Source organism: Prionailurus bengalensis, chromosome C1 (genome assembly GCF_016509475.1).
Source record: "Prionailurus bengalensis isolate Pbe53 chromosome C1, Fcat_Pben_1.1_paternal_pri, whole genome shotgun sequence".
Classification (NCBI taxonomy): Eukaryota; Metazoa; Chordata; class Mammalia; order Carnivora; family Felidae; genus Prionailurus; species Prionailurus bengalensis.
This window is the reverse complement of record NC_057345.1, coordinates 71,808,770-71,828,518: the sequence shown is the minus strand read 5'-3', so window position 1 is coordinate 71,828,518 and position 19,749 is coordinate 71,808,770. Positions and strand designations below refer to the sequence as shown.

At 43.1% G+C, this 19,749-nt stretch overlaps 1 protein-coding gene across 4 annotated transcripts in view; it reads left to right on the top strand.

Annotated features, from left to right (window-relative positions):
* Positions 1-19,749, top strand: part of MCOLN2 (mucolipin TRP cation channel 2) — a 56,948-nt gene that overhangs the window by 33,094 nt on the left and 4,105 nt on the right. For all 4 annotated transcript variants that reach the window (XM_043575456.1, XM_043575458.1, XM_043575459.1 and 1 more), the window contains exons 7-12: positions 672-771; positions 6,382-6,494; positions 7,934-8,083; positions 9,258-9,359; positions 9,462-9,584; positions 18,233-18,439. In XM_043575456.1, coding sequence (XP_043431391.1) covers positions 672-771; positions 6,382-6,494; positions 7,934-8,083; positions 9,258-9,359; positions 9,462-9,584; positions 18,233-18,439 — 795 coding nt within the window. The remainder of the gene's footprint in view (positions 1-671; positions 772-6,381; positions 6,495-7,933; positions 8,084-9,257; positions 9,360-9,461; positions 9,585-18,232; positions 18,440-19,749) is intronic.

Here is a 19,749-nt window from a genome sequence, read left to right as displayed (position 1 = left end):
TGAATACGACTCAGTACGATGGATTCAGTAGATTCCACATATTTACCCTTTGGATCATATTCTTTCATTAATAATAGAAACTTGTGGGGCGCCTGGGTGGCTCAGTTGGTTAAGCATCTGACTTTGGCTCGGATCATGATCTCACGGCTTGTGAGTTCGAGCCCTGTGTCGGGCTCTGTGCTGACAGCTCAGAGCCTGGAGCCTGCTTTGGATTCTGTGTTTCCTTTTCTCTCCGCCCCTCCCCTGCTCATGCTCTCTGTGTTAAAAGTAAGTAAACATAAAAAAAATTAAAAAAAAAAAAAGAAATCACATGATGAGAACAATTTCATCAGTACTATTTTTTTTTATTTAAAAAAAATTTTTTTAATGTTTATTTTTGGGAGACAGACAGAATGGGGGAGGGGCAGAGAGAGAGGGAGACACAGAATCTGAAGCAGCCTCCAGGCTCTGAGCCGGTCAGCACAGAGCCCCACGCGGGACTCGAACCCACGAAGCACAGGATCATGACCTGGGCCGAAGTTGGACGCTCAACTGACTGAGCCACCCAGGCACCCCAGAATTATTTTTGAATCAGCATGCTGTTCGGATGCCAGTGATATTTGAAGCAGAGTTTATCTAGTATACCATACTTTCCGCTGGGCGGTAACCTTTCCATACATTTGTGTCTCCAGATTACCTTTGACAATAAAGCTCACAGTGGCAAGATCAAAATCTATTTTGGCAGTGATGCTAAAATTGAAGAATGTAAAGACTTGAACATATCTGGATCTAGTAAGTATGTCCCATGCTTGCCCGTTGTGAATTATGGATGATCTTTGACATTCATTTTGGGATTCAGGATGTTTAAATGCTTTATTTGGATGGCTATAGGAAGAAAGAGCTCCCGAAAATTATCAAGCATTTAACTCTGTACGGAATATCCTAAAGCCTTGCCTTTTTGTTCAATTCCAGTAGATGTTGATTGATTACACACCTTAAGAGAGAAGGGGTTCCGGGTCGTTAGGATCACTGTTTCTGGGGCCAGACTGCCTGGGTTTGGGTCTTGGTTCTGTTCGCTATGCCCGTGGTCTTGGACAAATCATTTAACCAACCTCTCTATTTCTAAGTACCTTTCTCTATAAAATGAGGGTGATGACAGTGTCTGCCTTCCAGGATGCTGAGTATTCAGTGGGTTCATATGTCAAGGAAAGCACCGAAAACAAGAGTTGGCACATAGTGGTTTCTGGGCACTATGGAAAAAGGAAGAAAACGCCTTAGTGAGTGAGATCGACCGGCTTGTAGAATCTCTGATGTGTCACGAATAGGAATAAGTGGTGGAGGTGAAAAGGGATGGGGATAAAGAAAGCAAAGGTTAACTTTGGGGGCAGAGGGAGAAAATCTACCAGTGATGGTTGGGGAGGTTATACTTGGAGCTGAACCTTTGACAGCAGGGAAGGATCAAGGCCCTCAGAGCTCAGAGAGCAGCCTGTCCAAACATTGGGGGGTTTACTCGGTGGTTACTCAGAAAACACGTCTTCGTCCGTAATGTAAAGTGGACTCTGTGGAACTTCTCACAGAGGGGTCAGGATGGTGTTGATGGATTGTCAGTATTTTTTCACTTACAAGTTTCGTTGAACTGCGTTTGCCTCAGACAGGATTGTCAGGACAACGTAAAATGTGAAATGCCCATGGTTTTTAACTCTTTTAGTTTTGTTTTAATCTAGATTTGTCTGTGGGCCTGTTGCTTTTTCAGTTATACGATCCATCTTAAGGATTCTGAAGGGTGGGTTTCAGTATTTCCATTAACTGACTCAAGGTTTTGGTCCGCGTAGACAGTTTTAGTTTCTTTCTGTTTGAAAGCGGTTCCTCTTTCCCAGCACACACGCTGCCTCCCACAGAGACACACGCAGATCAGATGCCTAGTCCGGTATAGGTTCAGCTATTTTATGTGAGAAAAGCTAACTTTTGTCACGAATGAAATGTGGTTTGGAACAGTCATTATGACTGAAGCATTAGTCAGTCAAACGTGTTTCCTTCCTCCCCACAGGGCTGCTAGATGTCGGGGAGTTTTCCTTGCCTATTACTCAAAAGGGAAGAGTTCTGGCTCCCTTCTGTGGCCAGTGAAGAGAAATACTAACCTCACAGACCCCTTAGTAGGAATACTGACATCTGAGTTTCTCCCAGAGCCGTGTCTTTTGAAGAAACCAGATTCTGTTACTAGGAGAATATGAATTTAAAATAAAATGATGTGACATGAAACCCTTAAAAAGTTGAAGTTTGGAAACCAGCTGAGAAAGTGGATCCCCCCCCCCCCCCCCACCTTTGTCTATGGAAACTGTCTGCCTGGCTTTGGGGGATGTGGGACAAAGGCAAGGGTGACATCTAGTGGAATCTTGGTGTTATTTTCCGAAAGTTCTGAGGCTCTTTCATGTCCATTCACTTACTCTGAGGCTTTTCTCTTCCTCTTGTCATTACCTGTGTTACCACAGGGCGAAATAACGAGGGGTTGTCCATTTTCACATAGAAACCTCATGTTGCCTTTTATGACTTCGAATGCTTGTCCCCAAGTTTGCCACCAGTCTTCACTTTAACTGGATTTTATAAGCGTAGCAGGTCAGGCATGAGGGGCTGGAGGAGGTAGGTATTAGTGGGCAAGGTTCCCCACTGATGGGTGATTTCCCAAGTGTTTCAGGGAAAGGGGGTGTGGTAAATAGGGGAAGCCCTGGGTGAGAGCGGCAGTGTGTGCAAGACTGACTCCTTAGGACCTCTGGGAGGACTGGGTGGGGTGTAGGACTTCCCCAACCGGGTTGGCAAGGGCATCTCTCTGGATTAGTGTTCTATAAACCAAGTTTGAGAAATGTTCCTGTGGGGGTAACAGATTCACTGGAGTAAGAAAGCAATTGTGATGTTCATAAATAACTTTTTGTAACATGCCAACTAGTTTTCTCAATAGGTGAAATTAAAACAGAATATGAGAGAGCGAAACCAAGAAACAGACTCTTAACGATATAGAACACACTGATGGTTAGCAGAGGGAAGTGGAATAGGTGATGGGGATTACAGAGCGCACTTGTGATAAGCACAGGGTGATGTATGGAAGTGTTCTATATTGTGTACCTGAAACTAATGGAACACTGTATGTTGACTAACTGGATTTAAAATGAAAACCTAAAAAAAATAAAAAAAATTAAAAAGGTGTCTGAAGTTAGTATGACAAGAACAAACAAACAATATAATACTGGTTTCTGTGTTAGGAAGGATGCTTTATCCTTCTAGATCTGGGCCTCCATTTTCCTATTTATAAATAAGGCCCAGTATAAGAAATCATAGAGATTTTGTTCTAGTTGTATGTCAGAAAGGAAGGTATGAGATGCTCTCCTTGCATTTCATAAGGCTTTCAGTCCCATATTCCCAAGAACTGTACCTATTTCCTCCATCTTATTCCATGGCCCAGATAGATAGATAGATAGATAGATAGATAGCCCTGATAGATAGATAGATAGATAGATAGATACCCCTGATGATAGATAGATAGATAGATAGATAGATAGATAGATAGATAGACAGACAGACAGGCAGGCAGGCAGGCACATAGAAAGATAGGTAAATGATAGAAAAAGAAAGAAAGAAAAGAAAGGAAAGAAAGAAAAGAAAGAAAAAGATATAAAGAAAAATATAGCTAGATAGATACATACATACTTATGTACATACATAGAAAGATAGATTGATACACAGATACATAGAAAGATAGGCAGGTAGATACATAGATAGATTGGGTAGGTATGTAGAAAGAATGATACATAGATAAAAAGATAGATACATAGAAAGAAAGAGAAAAAAGAAGGAGGAAATAGATACATAGATACGTAGAAATACACACACATAGAAAGATACATAGATAATAGAAAGAAAGATGGAAAGGAAGGAAGAAAGAAAAAGTCTGTCTTCGGTTCCAGTTAAGTTGTTTTCTTATCTACTTATTAGATGTTATCACAAGATAATTTAAGCTTCTTCACTATAAAACGGCTGAAAGTAAATGTAAGTGCTAGGTGCTAGGTACCGTTGCAGCAAGCACTGGGCATAAGTGATCTCACCTGATTTCCTGACAGCCCATGAGGCAGGCCCAACTGCTCCCCCTACTGCAGTGGAGGCGTCTAAAGCTCAGCACGCCTGGATAATTCAGTCAGTGAATTGCACTTACTCTCTGCCTATGCCCTTAACACACAGGATGAGCTGTTTGCCCTCAGACACTCTTGCTGTTGTTGCTCATGCCCTTGCATTACTAAATCCATACACACTTGGTCTTTTTGTTAGATGCCTTTTCTGCAGAGGTGTCGCTGTGGAGTGCTCCGATTTATAATCCCCTCTGAGCACGCCACTGAAGTTCACCTGCCCTCAGTCCCATTCCCTTGTCCCATGGCCCTTCTCAGTCTACTTTTTGAGCTCATCTCTTCATAATGCCCCACCTTGCTGCCCCCTCCCCCCCCCCCCCCCCCCCCGTCCTTCCTAGTTGTGTTTTCCTCTGTGGTCTCTCTCAGTGGCTATGTCCACACCCGTGGCTTTAGCTGCCACCAAGTTTTCCTCTCTCGTCATGAATGTCCAGACTGAGCTCAGCTCACCAAGACAGAAAAACCGGAGTCATTCCTGGATGGTCCTTCTCTCTTCTTGCTTAGCTCCCTCTGGAGACCAGGTTGACTCTTGGTCTCTCACAGCTCTGTGCCTTCTCCTCTCCCTCAGCCCTTCACAGGTTCTAACTTGGATTATTCAGTAGTCTTCTCATGTTGTGCCAGTGCTCTCCATTTATTCATAAACACACTGAGGCATTACGAAAGCACAGACACTGTAGTGTTGAACAAGCACATACAGTCCCCGCTTCCTAGGGTCAATCATTTAGTGGGGAAGGTAGGCATCAAATGATACACAACAAGAAGCACTATGAATGCGTGCTGTTGTTTGCCTGGGACTGTTCCAAGTGCTTTCATATATGAGCTTGTTTAATCTTCACAACAGCCCTATGATGTAGAGTTTTTTTTTTTATTCTACCTATTTTGAGGGGGGGGGCGGTGACAAAGGATGAGGACCCTGAAGGACCTTCCCCAAGGCTTCACAGCTTCTGAGTGCAGAGCTGAGGTTCAGAGCCAGCTCATCAGGCTCCAGAGACTGTGTCTTTCCTTTTTTGCACTGTCCCTGTGTGCCTTGCTGTGTGTGCCATCTTAGAAGACATCGTTACGGGTTCAGTGGCCATCACACAAAGAAGAATGAAAGGAGCTATGAGTATGTATACTTGTGGAGAGTGCTGTGAGAATATAGGAGGGGGCTAATAAAGATGGGAATTTAGGGAATTATCTTCCCTAAATATTTAATCTGAAATGTTTAATATTTAATCTGAAACTCAAAGCTGAAAAAGAATAATCTGACTTGTATGGTGTGCTCCAGGCAGAGGGATCAGCACTTGAGAAGTCCCTGAGGCAAGAGGGCCAGCAAATCTGGTAGGAGCAGGGACAGAGGAAAAACAGTGTCGCATCAAGGTAGAGAAGGTGGGGGAGAGCACCGAGGGGCAGGTGACGAAGCTGCAGGCATGGGCAGGGGGCCAGGTACTTGGAATGCTACCATCAGGTCTCCGAGAAGCAGAGGTTACAGGTACATCTTCCTCCAGTACATTGCCCCATGCTACTGTGTAGTCTGTGACCACAATTTGATTACTGCTGTGATTCCATTCCAAGAGGTGGTTTTCTCCATGTGCAGAAGAATTGGGACAGTACATAGTACACAGTAAGGTCGAGAAACAGAAGGGGGGATTCTGGGGGCACCTGGTTGGCTCAGTCAGTGTAGTGCCCAACTTTGGCTTAGGTCATGATCTCACACACAGTTCGTGAGTTCAAGCGCCACGCCGGGCTCTGTGTTGACAGCTCAGAGCCTGGAGCCTGCTTTGGATTCTGTGTCTCCCTCTCTTTGTGCCCCTTCTCCACTTGCACTCTGTTTCTCTCTCTCTCTCTCTCTCTCTCTCAAAAGCAAATGCACATTAAAAAAGAAAAGAAATGGGGATTCTGAGGAGCAGTGTTTTGAATTGTTCCTTCATCAATGGAAAATTTGGTATTTGTGTTTTTATGAAAAAGAACGAGTTTTGCCTCTTTTGAATAGAGCCCAAATGGACCACCTTCTGTTGGGTTCTATTCTATAGGAAATATTTTTAGTACATTTAGCAAAGAGTTTATGTTTTTAAATGTATAACTTAACATCAGAGAATGTTTTACCCTATTTAAAGACTTCTAAATGAATGCAGTGTGATTTGTTTCTGATATTTAAGCTTTTATCATTTGAACTTTTCAGACTGCCATTTTGTTTGAGAATTATTCCCAAGTAAGGTGTGTTTAACATTTGAATTCTGTTTTTGTTCCTCAGTTCAGAAAAACACCCAGTACGTGCTGGCGTTTGATGCATTTGTCATTGTGATATGCTTGGCATCTCTTATTCTGTGCACAAGATCCATTGTTCTAGCTCTAAGGTTACGAAAGGTAAGTGTGTGTTCAAATGTTCTCTCTCCCTTCTAGGCCCTCATCCTGTTTGTTCAGACAGTGGACAGTTGATGTTGGGTCATCCTGCCCTTTTTGGAGCTCTTGACTAAATTAGATTCCTTTGAACGATTGTCCCCCTACAAGGCATTAATCAACCTGAGGTGTGCAGGGTGGGTAAGGCTCCTGGCATGTCAGGTGGGATCAGATAATTATCCTGCTTAAAACTGAGCTGCTAAGCCTAGGTGCACAGTGGTGAACTCTGAGGCTTTTGAATGTTTCCAGAATAAACAAGACCCTCTTAAATTCAGGCGTGATCTTAAGAACAGAGTAATAGCATGTGTGGGTTTCATCTTTTGTCTTCAAATCAGAGTTCCTTTTGACAGGGAGGCATGGTAAATGGGTTATAATGAAGCACAGAATACTTTTTTCTATTTTTAAAAATAGTTTATTCTCTCCTGAGTTTCATTTTACCTTTTTACCCTCAGAGTTCTTGTGAATACATACTTCAGCTCCCCACAAATCTTATTCTGGCTTGTTGTATGTGTGTAAATGCAGACTGGGGTCAGGGGTAATACAGGAAGTCGTCATTTGTGGATACCATCCGTGGAGCAAGAAAATAGTGTACAATCTATTTTCTTACTCTTTTTTAAAAAATGTTTATTTATTTTTGAGAGAGAGAGAGAGAGAGAGAGAAATGAACAGGGGAGGGGCAGAGAGAGAGGGAGACACAGAATCTGAAGAAGTCTCCAGGCTCTGAGCTGTCAGCCCAAGCCCGATGTGGGGCTTGAACTCATGAACTGTGAGATCACGACCTGAGCCAAAGTTGGACACTGAACCAACTGAGCCACCTGGGCACCCCTATTTTTCTTACTCTTGACCTTTTTCAACTTTCTTTGTAAATAATCTGCTTCTCTTACCTGTCCCCCAAGCCTCTTGATATTCTCCATCTGAGGTCGTGGTCCTGGGTCTTCCGAAGTTAGGGGGCACCATTGGGAGTCACGATTGACTCCCACCGTTGGGACTACACACTCTGGAACCAGGCTGCCCAGACCCAAATCCTGCCTAGCCTCCCCATGCCTCAGTTTCTTCTTCTGAAAATAGACCTGATTCATAGGGGAGTCAGATTGAATGAGTTGATAACGTGTAAAATACTGAGAATGTACTATGCGTTAGCAATTATGACAAGAGTCTCTTGGTGTTAGAACATAAGCATTTGATGTTTGAGTTAACTTAGCAGGTACTAGAATGCTTACTTACTTTTAGGTGCAATAGATTATGGGGGAAAGTGGGCCGTAATCCCCACCCTCAAAGAGGATCTGTCAGGTTGGGAAAGGTAATGCCATATCATTTTACAGGCGAGAGCACTGTTTTGCGCTTGTCTTCTCCTTCCAGAGGGCAGTGTGGTTTGTAAGAAATGCTTTTTAAAATGTTTGCCGCAGAGATTTCTCAATTTCTTCCTGGAGAAGTACAAGCGACACGTGTGTAACGCCGACCAGTGGGAGTTCATCAATGGATGGTATATCCTGGTGATTATCAGCGACCTAATGACGATAATTGGATCCATATTAAAAATGGAAATTAAAGCAAAGGTGAGGGCAACCCATTTTAATGTTCTGCTCTTTCTTTTCTTCTGGGGGACCCCCGGCACGTTGAGATATAAAATCCTTATGGAGACTACTTTGAGTCTGATGTTTTCTCGTTTCTCACATCCATAAAACCATCTCATATCAGATGCCTGGGTTATTTCCTCTGACTTGATTCCTCATCAAGGGAAACTAAGGAAACTGTTGTTCTGTGAAAGATGATATCCCTAGGAATATCCCCCAGGAAACTCAGCATCTTCACAATAGGAACTGAGAAAATTGGCTGTTTGGGTGGGCTTCATTTTTCTTTTTTTTTTTTTAAGTTGCAGAAGAAACAGCTGGCCCATGAACCAATCATGGCAAGAGCCAGTACACCCCACAACAGTCTTCTCATTGGTTTTCCTGCCTTCCTACTTATATTCCTCAGATCCATCCACCCCCCTGTCAAACTAATTTGTCCAGAAGTGTCTAAATCCTCTCTGCCTCACAGGGCCCCAACTGGGATGAAGTGTCCTCCTTTCAGCATGGTGTCTGGGGAACCCATCATCTCGCTCTGCCTCCCTCCCTGTCCTAGGTCTCCCGGACCCATCAGTGGTCGTCTCTAGGACATCCTGCTGGCTCTTGGCCTGTGCCTCTGTTCAGCCTTTGTCCATTGACCTGCAGTGTCCTCTCTCAACCTGCCCTCCAGGCCCGGCTCCATTCTGGAGTCACCCTCTGGAGAGCCCTGTGTGACATGCCAGGCATTGTGGCTCTTTGCACTTAGTATATTAAATTAGAACTGTGTTTGTGTGTTTGTCTCCTCAATTAGACTTAAAAGTCCTTGAGAGAAAGAACTGGGTTAGCAAATCATGTTGGAGCTTTCTTTCAAAAATAGGTGAATGGTATTGTTTGATATTTAACAAACACCATTACTTTATACTCTTTAATGCCTAGGTCAGTAGTAAAGGCAATTACTGTTTCCAGATACTGTTTGAACAAAAACTCAGTTCAACCAACTCAAATACTAAAAGGAAATGTTTCTCATTTGGAATTGTGCTCTTTTCTTCTTCAGTTTACGGGCTCTTAGTATCACATATAGAGAGGCAGTCAGTCCATTCTTTTCCAGTCAGTTTAAAGTGAGGTTAATACCCTGAACGGAGTGGAGTGTTTTACTCATGTCTATTTTTTTTTCATTCTTTAGAATCTCACCAATTACGACCTGTGCAGCATTTTGCTCGGAACGTCTACGCTCTTTGTCTGGGTTGGCGTCATCAGATACCTGGGTTACTTCCAAGCATATAATGTAAGGATGTGGCATCGGGTAGGGCACTAGGATTGAGACTCATTCCTTCTTTGGGTGCCAGTCAGCTACTTTTAAATTCCCTCCTGTTGGTTTTTATTTCAGGTGCTCATTTTAACGATGCAGGCCTCACTGCCCAAAGTTCTTCGCTTCTGTGCTTGTGCTGGTATGATCTACTTGGGCTACACGTTCTGTGGCTGGATTGTTTTAGGACCTTATCACGACAAGGTGTGTAGCACTAATCCTTGCTTCTATGAATTAAGCACTCGGGGCTCTTACAAGTGGGTCCCAGCACTGGCACGTACCCTCGACCTCAGTAAGACCTGTCTTTGCATTGGCTTTCTTTCCCTTTCCAGGATACTGAAGTGACTTCAGGATATCAAAGCAAAAACTATAGAACTGTAACTGGAGAGTGCATTTCTCTTGTCTGGGGCTGGCTTCAGGGGGCACATATTAACCCAGCTGATCATCAAATGAGAAATATTTGGGCGTGAGGTCACTACAGTAAAAATGAAAAGTAAATGAGGAAAGTTATTACAATATCCTTCTAACGTAAAGCAGTAAGGTTTTCTTCCAGATTCATTGAGGAGAATGAAGGTGGACAAAGACTGCCCAGAATGACCCTGTTAGGTTTATGATTAAAATGATAACACATCTTGTCTTTGTAGGTGGTTTTGATTACAGTGTCCTCTTTGTGCCTTATTAAAGATCAGTATCTGAATTCTAAACTAACACTGGGCTTCACTCAGTAGCAACAGCATCGTAGGGACATCAAAGTTAGGTTCAGATGTTCTTTTAGAACAGTACATTTGATAGATGCCTCAGGAAATGAAATTAGGTAGGCCTTTTGGTATACCAAAATAAGTAAGAGGAATCATTGCATCTTATAGTTTTTCTTCCATGGGTCTCTGGCAGTTGGAACAACAGAAACAACACAATGAAAAATAATAGGCAGCTATTACTTGATGCTTGTATGTCAGGTACTGTGCTAAGCATTTCTGTCTCCTCTTGTTTGGTCTCTATAGCCCAGGCTACAGGTTTCTTGGCTTAGTGCAGAGGATTGTGTTAAAGGGTATAGAACAGCTCAGCCTTCAGTTTTGACCTTGGTAGTTGCATGAAACAAAACACATGATCAAATCTGGTTCGCAAACTACTCACAAAAAGCGAGCAGTCCACAAAGCGCCAACTTCCTGTGTTATCATACTAATGTAAATCCTAGCAACTTGACACACAGGCAAGCTTTCTCCTCTTTAAGTGTTACATTTAATATGTCCAGGGAGAATGACTGTTTTCCTTTTTGAGAAACTGTGTAATTAACAAAGTGACAATCCCTGGGTTAATAGTAAATCTTGATAATATTATTGCTCTTCCAATTCCATGGCACTGCTTTAAAGGTGACTCATGAGTAAAAATCGTAGTTTAATACAATCTCTCAGATCTGGAGTACTTACTATTTAGCGCTCAGGAAAATTTACATTTCTCTTTCTCACTTACGTCCTGCTCTGAATGCTTATCAACATTCTTGTCACTAGGGGGCAGTGTTGTACTGTGCGGAATAAATACTGAGCCTAAGAATTTCTGCTTCAATTCTCTGGTTTCAAGGCCTCAGGATGAGTGAGTGGTTCTTTCTCCTTTGCCCTCCATTTCCTCTACCCCATCATTACTCTGGAAGATGCTTAGATAATGTTGCTTGGATTTTACTAAAATAGCTACCATTCCCAAGCATTATATGTTAGATAGATATAGTGCTCAAGTTCTTTACCTCTTGCTGTCAACCCACCCAGCAGCCCTGTAGGGGAAATATTACATTTCTTTTACCTAAAATCAGGATCTTAAGATGTTAGATAGTTTTCCCGAGGTTACACAGCTAGTAAATAGCAGATAGGATTCACACCCAGGTTTGTGTGATCCCAATCCACGTGCTTTGACCAATGCCCTGTAGGGCTTTTCTTGGTATTCTCTAAAACAGATCATTACAAAAGAGCATTTGGTTTGACCCATGAATAGATCAACTGTGAGAGGAGAGCTACTTAATCAGTCCTACTTCCCTCAATGTGTCAAGATTACCTTGAAGAAAATGATGTTATTTGTTTTGTGAGTCTGAGTGTGTTTTCCTATGTTTGGTTCTGTCCTTTTAAAGAATCCAGGTGAGAGTGGGATTCTCTGGACTAGCACTGTTCAGTAAAAATATGAGAGCTCCAAATGAGAGCCACATGTGTATTTCCAAATTTTCTAGTAACCACAGTAACACAAAAAAAACAAAAAAACACAAAACAGATGAATTGATTTTAATTATATAGTTAATCCAATATATGCCAGAGATTACTTTAGCATGTACTCAATATAAAACATTGAGATATTTTATACTCCTTTTTTTTTTTCCTATACTTTGAAATCTGGTGTGTATTTTATCCTGACAGCACATCTCAGTTTGGACCAACTGTATATCAGGTGCTCGATGGTCACATGTAGCTAACGTCTGCCATATTGTACCTTGCACCTCTTGACTTGTATCTCCCTGTTAATGTCTGCTGTCCGTTTCTCCCCCAGAGGACCAGAGGGATGAGGGTTGTCTCTAGGGTTGCATAGCAGGTCCGTTTATGGCATCTATCTTTCATCTCTAGCCAGACTGATACGTTGGGGAAACGGATAGTTGAATTAACTCAGTGAAGGCATTAGTCAGTGGAGGGCGAAACCTTCAGTGGTTCTGGAATTTTGCATTTTCCTTCTCTATTTTGCTGCTGCTTCTTTGAATCTGAAGTTCAAAATGTTTACTGCCCCCTGTGCCCCTCCCTCCCCTGCAAATTAATCTAAACGGTCAGAATTTTCAGATTCTGTCAGCATCTCTTGAATCAGAAGACCTTGAGAATTACCTGAAGTCTTGAAAAGCTGGGCGCCACAACAAGCATTTTCTAGGATTTCTGAAATCCTTGGGTATGGAAGCTAACTCTTCCTTTAAACGGACAAACAGAACACTGTAAAGAGGAGGTATCAGGAGAACTAGACTTTCACAGGCTCTTTGATTGGCAGCAGGACTTCCATATTCTAGCTTCCTGTTTTCCTGTTAGACATTGGATTTCAGTGGTTCAACTGAAAGAGAGTAGAGACCCAAGTTCTGGCCAATGTTGATTCCAGCACTAATGGACTTTTGGCACAGCGCCCTTTCAAAATGTCTGGGACGCAGAGGACCACAGACTGTTGATGTTTAATAATTGAAGATGAGGTGTGGGAGAACATTATGCTACTGTGGCTCTTGCATTTCCATAGGACTTTTTCACCGTGAAGAATAAATCAGTGTTACATTGCACTGTCCCCATTTTACAAATGAGAAGACCAAGGCACTGAAAAAATGCTGGACTTCACTGATGCCCTGGGTAGAAGTTCGGTAGAACCCATACGACATCTTCAGTCTTTCAAGGCTTCTCCTTTTAGCCAAGCACCTCTCTTATTCAAAACAGCTGTTAGCCAGTTAAATCATCTCACCTGAATGCTGCATCAGGTTCTCAGTACCAGCTCTTAAAGCAATTTTTTATGCCCTTCTCTGTAATAAGCCACTGCAGGTAATGTTTTCATTCGAATGAAAGTTCTCTGCGGCTCAATCACAAAGTGATCATTTGTGGAACAAGTGCTTGAGTTCACACAGTGGTCTCACAGAACCTAGGGGGGGAAAATAACCACTTGATATTTATTAAGTGTCTACTGTGTACCGAACATCGTCAGGTTCTTCTAGACTGAGTCCTTGGAGGGCAATGACCGTGGCTTGTTGCTCTTTGCATTTCCCAGGTCTAGCAGGGTGCATAAAACATGGTAGAGGCTCAGCTAGTTCTCAAAAGAACCAAAGCAATTCCATATAAATGTAGTCCTAGGCTGGAAGCACATTAGGAGCTTAGTCTCCTTACCTTGGATATTATTTAACTTCACTTCTACTATGGATTTTGGCCACTGAAACCGAGTGTGGTTCACAGCCACTTCTCCAGGTACAAAATGGCAGGATGTGTACCATTTGTTTTATTGGTTCTCCTTTAAATGTTTGGTGGGCTAAAATACATCTCATGCGCATAGAGGAGAGGGAGATACAATGGTTGTGAATAACATTCATATTGAAGCAGATATCATATCTAGGCTGATACTAAGTAACCGCACAAGAGACACAAAAGACTAAGGAATGAATTTAAGAATGTACCCAACAACTATTTGCAGCTTTGGAACCTGAAGCACAGACTGTTACGGGTTCTTGAAACTAAAGAAAGGAATTGACTAGATTCCAAAAGAATTATTAATGGTGCTGGCAGAGTTGTAATTCATGTCTATAGAAACCAGGTTTAATTTCATTGTCTTAAGGATAGTGGTAGGGATGGAAAATATTGACTCTGAGAACTGCCCATCTTACTGTTAGATAATCTGCATATTGTTCAGTGATTTTGCTCAAGTGAATATTCCCTCCAGATCTTTGTGGAGAGCAACTTCAGAGTTTCTCTGAATTGTTGCTGATGTGGTAAAGGCACGGGCATGATCTTTGTTTGGGCTACCTTTGTTACTCTCCCTTGGTTACAAGCTTTACCCTTTTACCCTGTGGATTTGGACATGGAGCAGAGAGGTTAGGACATGGTGTGTGTTATCTAGTTGGGACATGGAGAAGTGTATAAAACCAATGAGGAGACAAGCTAGTAATTTACTCCATGGTTCTTACTGATACAGAGAACAGGGAAGGGACTGGAGCAGCCAGTGCAGTCTGTCTGGAAGTAGACTTTGAAATAGCCCTTCAACATTGGCTTAGTGGGATACAGGGATGGGGCCGGGGAGAAGGAGGTGGAGGAGGACATCACGTCAGGTGAAGAGGACACATCCGTGAGGAAAAGAGAAAGAAGTGGGCCTGGCGTGTGGGAGCAGACAGACACAGGATGCTAATATTGACGAGGAGAGAGCAAGAGGCCACGTGAAGAAGAAACTTACCCCAACCTTCTTGGTTTGGATTTTTACTTTGCATCCTGACTTTGTATATTATTATTTTTTTAATTGAGCAATTTTTTTAAATGTTTATCTTTGAGAGAGAGAGACAGAGTGTGAGCAGGGGAGGGGCAGAGAGACAGAGAGACACAGAATCCCAAGCAGGCTCCAGGCTCTGAGCTGTCAGCACAGAGCCCGACGCAGGGCTCGAACTCAAGAATTGTGAGATCATGACCTGAGCCAAAGTCGGATGCCCAACCGACTGAGCCACCCAGGTGCCCCTGGTTTTTTTATGTTTGTTTATTTTTGAGAGAGAAACAGAGCATGAGGGGGGGAGGGGCAGAGAGAGAGGGAGACACAGAATCCGAAACCGGCTCCAGGCTCTGAGCTGGCAGCACAGAGACCGACGCGGGGCTCGAACACACGAACCATGGGATCATGACCTGAGCTGAAGTCAGATGCTCAACTGACCAAGCGCCCGACTTTGTATATTCTTAAGCAAGCGAAATGACCTGGAGTCTATAGTCTATGAAGTTTAGATTTTACTGAAGTCTGGACTGCAGGATGAGGAGGTTGGAGTAAAGACCACTTGCTTGGAGGTTTTCATAATAATCTGGGTGTAAGTGTTGACATCAGAGTGGATCAGAAAAACATCATAGGTGCAGGTAGACCTTAGAGGATTGAAGAGAAGGGAAGACTAATCAATTCAACACAGTTTTAAGCATTTGATGGTTTTGGCATAACTGTTCTTTGGTAGGAGACTGGAGTCATTGACAGAAATAGGGAATTTGGAGGGAAAGGACAATTTCTGGGTTAGGGGGTGGGAGGTTTTACTTTGTGGAATGTGATGTAGTACCTGGACCTCTGAGTCGAGGTGTCCTGTAAACATTCATCAGGGACTGGGCTGTCCCTAGAGCCAAACTGACTCAGTGGACATGTGCCCCTCATGCTAAGGACAGAATTTGGTTCAAAACTCTACACTAACTTGTTCCATCTGTGTTTTTGAAAACTGTATTGTCTTTTGCCTGTTAGGTCATTATTGTTCTTTAGATAGAAGCTTTTACATTCCACTGATGTTTAACCCCCTGGCCCTAGAGATGTTTGTTTATTATGCACCTGCTGTTGTTAGTCGCTGTGGCAATAGGTTGTTAACCACTTAAAGCCAGGAGGGCTGCTGGTGGAATTCCACTCTGCACACGCTCAGCTCCTGAACTCCAGGTGTATGCCTCCAACTGACTGCCTAATATCAGCATTTCTCGCTGGCTCCTCAGACTCGCCTCATCTAAAACTGAGTCCCTTAGGTGTCTCTTCCCAGACTTATTTTCATCTTCGTTTCCTTCTCTTTCCAGTCTCCCCTGGGTTCCTTGCAACCCCCAGCTCCCGCACTCACCTCTCACTGGCCTCCCTGCCCCTAGGCTTATCTCGTTCTAGGAGATCTTCCGTGGGCTGTGGTTACCTTTAACAAACACAGACCAGCTTGTGTCACTCTTCTGGATAGAGTATTTTTACTGGTTTCAAGTTGGCCTGTAGGAGTTTGAAGTGTGTAGAAGACCAGAGGTTGCCCTTGCTGTGTGACTCCAGCCACTTCCCAGTAGAGCGCTGTTTTCCCCTATGTCCACTGATAAACGCTCCCCTTCCTCCTCTCATTGGTGAACTACTCAGCCTGCGGGCCATAGTTCTGAGGGCCGCTTTGCTTACACAGCCCACCCCAGCTCTACCACAGGGCATTGTGTATCTTGGCCTGTCCACTATTAGCATGGGAGCCCTTCGAAGGCATGAGCTGTGATCCTTCATCTTTTGACACTTTCCCACTGTGGTGATCTTTGTTTTTAATGTGCTATAATTACCTGGACCTGTGGTTGGAAAGGCTACAGTGAAACACTCCGTGTGGCAAAACTTTCTCGAGCCCGTGCTGTGTCTCAGCCACTTCTATCTTACTGGTTGTAGAGTACACAGTTCCTTCAGAAAGTGGTTTGGCAGACATGCATCACTTAGAACCAATAATAGGAAAAAACATTATGCTAAGACATGTTTATTACATTGTCCTATTATTGGGATGTCTAGTGACAAGGAAATAGTTAAATTTGACATCCAAGGAAAGGCCTGTTACATAAAAAGAATGCTTTCTAAGTGTGAATAACTCAAGAAATGTTAAGTAGAAAAAAAAATCAATATCCAAAATTCTTAGATGATGTAACCACAAGTATATAAAAAGTTCAAAGGAGGGGCGCCTGGGTGGCGCAGTCGGTTAAGCGTCCGACTTCAGCCAGGTCACGATCTCGCGGTCCGGGAGTTCGAGCCCCGCGTCGGGCTCTGGGCTGATGGCTCAGAGCCTGGAGCCTGTTTCCGATTCTGTGTCTCCCTCTCTCTCTGCCCCTCCCCCGTTCATGCTCTGTCTCTCTCTGTCCCAAAAATAAATAAACGTTGAAAAAAAAATTAAAAAAAAAAAAAAGTTCAAAGGAAGAAAAAGAGAGAAATACTAAGATTGTAAGCGTCGAGGAGAGTTTTGAATAATGTTTTCGTATTGTGGTATATTCTAGATGTTTGAAAATGAATTAGTTATTGGATAAAGGGTTGTTATCCAAAATCTATACAGGACTTATCCAACTCAACACCAAAAAAAAAAAAAAAAACCCAAATAATTCAGTGAAGAAATGAGATGGGCAGAAGACATGCAGAGACACCTTTCAAAGAAGACATTCAGATGGCTAACAGACACATGAAAAAATGCTCAACATCACTCATCATCAGGGAAATACAAATCAAAATCATGGTGAAATACCACCTCATGCCTGGCAGGATGGCTAAAAGTAACAACTCAGGCAACAACAGATGTGGGCAAGGAGGAGGAACCCTTTTGCACTGTGGGTGGGAATGAAAACTGGTGCAGCTACTCTGAAAAATAGTATGGAGGTTGCTGAAAAAATTAAAAATAGAACTACCCTACGACCCAGCAACTGACTACTAGGTATTTATCTAAAAGATACGAAAATGCTGATTCAAAGGAGCACATGCACCCCAGTGTTTATAGCAGCACTATCAACAATAGCCAAATTATGGAAAGAGTTCACATGTCCCTTGACTGATGAATGGATAAAGAAGATGTAGGGGCGCCTGGGTGGCGCAGTCGGTTAAGCGTCCGACTTCAGCCAGGTCATGATCTCGCGGTCCGGGAGTTCGAGCCCCGCGTCAGGCTCTGGGCTGATGGCTCGGAGCCTGGAGCCTGTTTCCGATTCTGTGTCTCCCTCTCTCTCTGCCCCTCCCCCATTCATGCTCTGTCTCTCTCTGTCCCAAAAATAAATAAAAACGTGGAAAAAAAATTAAAAAAAAAAAAAGAAGATGTGGTATACACACACACACACACACACACACACACACATACACACACACACATATATATATACAGTAGAATATTACTCAGCAATCAAAAAGAATGAAATCTTGCTATTTGCACAACGTGGATGGAACTAGAGTGCATTATGCTAAGTGAAATAAAACAGAGAAAGACAGGTATCATATGATTTCACTCATATGTGGAATTTAAGAACCTAAACAGATGAACATAAGGGAAGGGAAGGAAAAATAAGATAAAAACAGGGAGGCAAACCATAAGAAACTCTTAAATACAGAGAATAAACTGAGGGTTGATCGGGTTGCAGGGGATGGGCTAAATGGGTGAAGGGCATTAAGGAGGACACTTGGGATGAGCACTGGGTGTTGTATGTAAGTGATGAATCACTGGGTTCTACTCCTGAAACCGATACTACAGTGTATGTTAACTAACTTGAACTTAAATAAAGAAATTTTAAAAAATAAAATGAATGTCACTTAATGATAGTGACAACAGCATCAGCAAAAGAAGCTAACTAGATGCTTCTCTGCTTTTTTGGATATTATGTCTTAAAAATTTCTGGTTTCCCCCCCTACAGTTTGAAGATCTGAACACAGTTGCTGAGTGTCTGTTTTCTCTGGTCAATGGTGATGACATGTTTGCGACCTTTGCTCAAATACAGCAGAAGAGCATCTTGGTGTGGCTGTTCAGTCGCCTGTATTTATATTCCTTCATCAGTCTTTTTATATATATGATCCTCAGCCTGTTCATTGCACTTATTACAGATTCTTATGATACCATCAAGGTAAGTAATCTTTGCTGCCAAAAAATGACTACAAATTCTATCTGGATTGGAACATAGGAAAATACTACACTTTTTACTTAAAATAGGACAATAGTATTTTGATTTTGAGACTTTGTGGAAAAGAAACTTTTTAGGTGTTGGAAGTTAATTTTATTTTTTTATTTTTATTTTTTTAATGTTTTATTTTTGAGACAGAGAGAGAGAGAGACAGAGTATGTGTGGGGGAGGGACAGAGAGAGAGGGAGACATAGAATCTGAAGCAGGCTTCAAGCTCTGAGCTGTCAGCACAGAGCCTGATGCAGGGCTTGAACTCACAAACTGTGAAATCATGACCTGAGCCGAAGTCGGATGCTTAACTGACCGAGCCACCCAGGTGCCCCAATTTTATTTTATTTTTTAAAGTTTATTTCCTTATTTGAAGAGAGATACAGAGAGAGTGCAAGTGGGGGAGGGGCACACAGAGGTGGGGACAGAGGATCCCACAGCAGGCTCTGTGCTGACAGCAGAAAGCCCGATGTAGGGCTCAGGCTCATGAACCGTGAGATCATGACCTGAGCTGAAGTCAGAATCTTAACTGACTGAGCCACCCAGGTACCCCTGGAAGTTAATTTTAAGTATACATTTAGGGCATTGACCCTGTTGCCCTGACCAGGGTGGGTGGGTTTAGAAGTGTGCTGGAAGAGAGAAAGGAAGTGGGTCGGGATGGGCCGAGCATGGTAAATCACATAGTTGGGCTGTCCGTGTTGGCAATGGCAGGTACAGGTGTACCTGCCTGTTCTGGAACTTGAGCTTTTGAATAAGTTTGAGTGATGAGGGGTGACTGCTGTCGTGGCAGCCTGTCCAGATATGGACACACTGCTAACACGGCATGACATAACCATGTGTGTGGTGCGAATTTCCTTTAAATCATGAAAACTGAGCCTTTTGTGACTGCTGAGCGTCCTAGCTTCTGAAGCCGTCCTGTGGGTTCTGTATCCTTTCAGACTGGACCTGTTTAACTGAGTTGTAGCTTGAAGCGAGCTCTGTGCTGCCTAGTGTGGCCGCACCTCCACAGCAGATGGTTGTGCTTGGAAAACCCTGTTTCAGGACCAGGGGTTCATGTCAGTGCCTTGGGGTTTTGTCCTCTTCCTAAGCCCTTCTCAGACTAATTCGGAAGAGGACAGTCTATTAGAAATGCTTCTGAGCACTCTGAGTATGGCGAGCTGAGCGCTCCCGTGGGAATGGTTGTTTGGCTGTAGCAGCAGGGCTGGGCATGGAGACAGGAACTGCGTACTCCTGCCCTGAGGGTTCCTGTCTTTGATGCGGCAGTG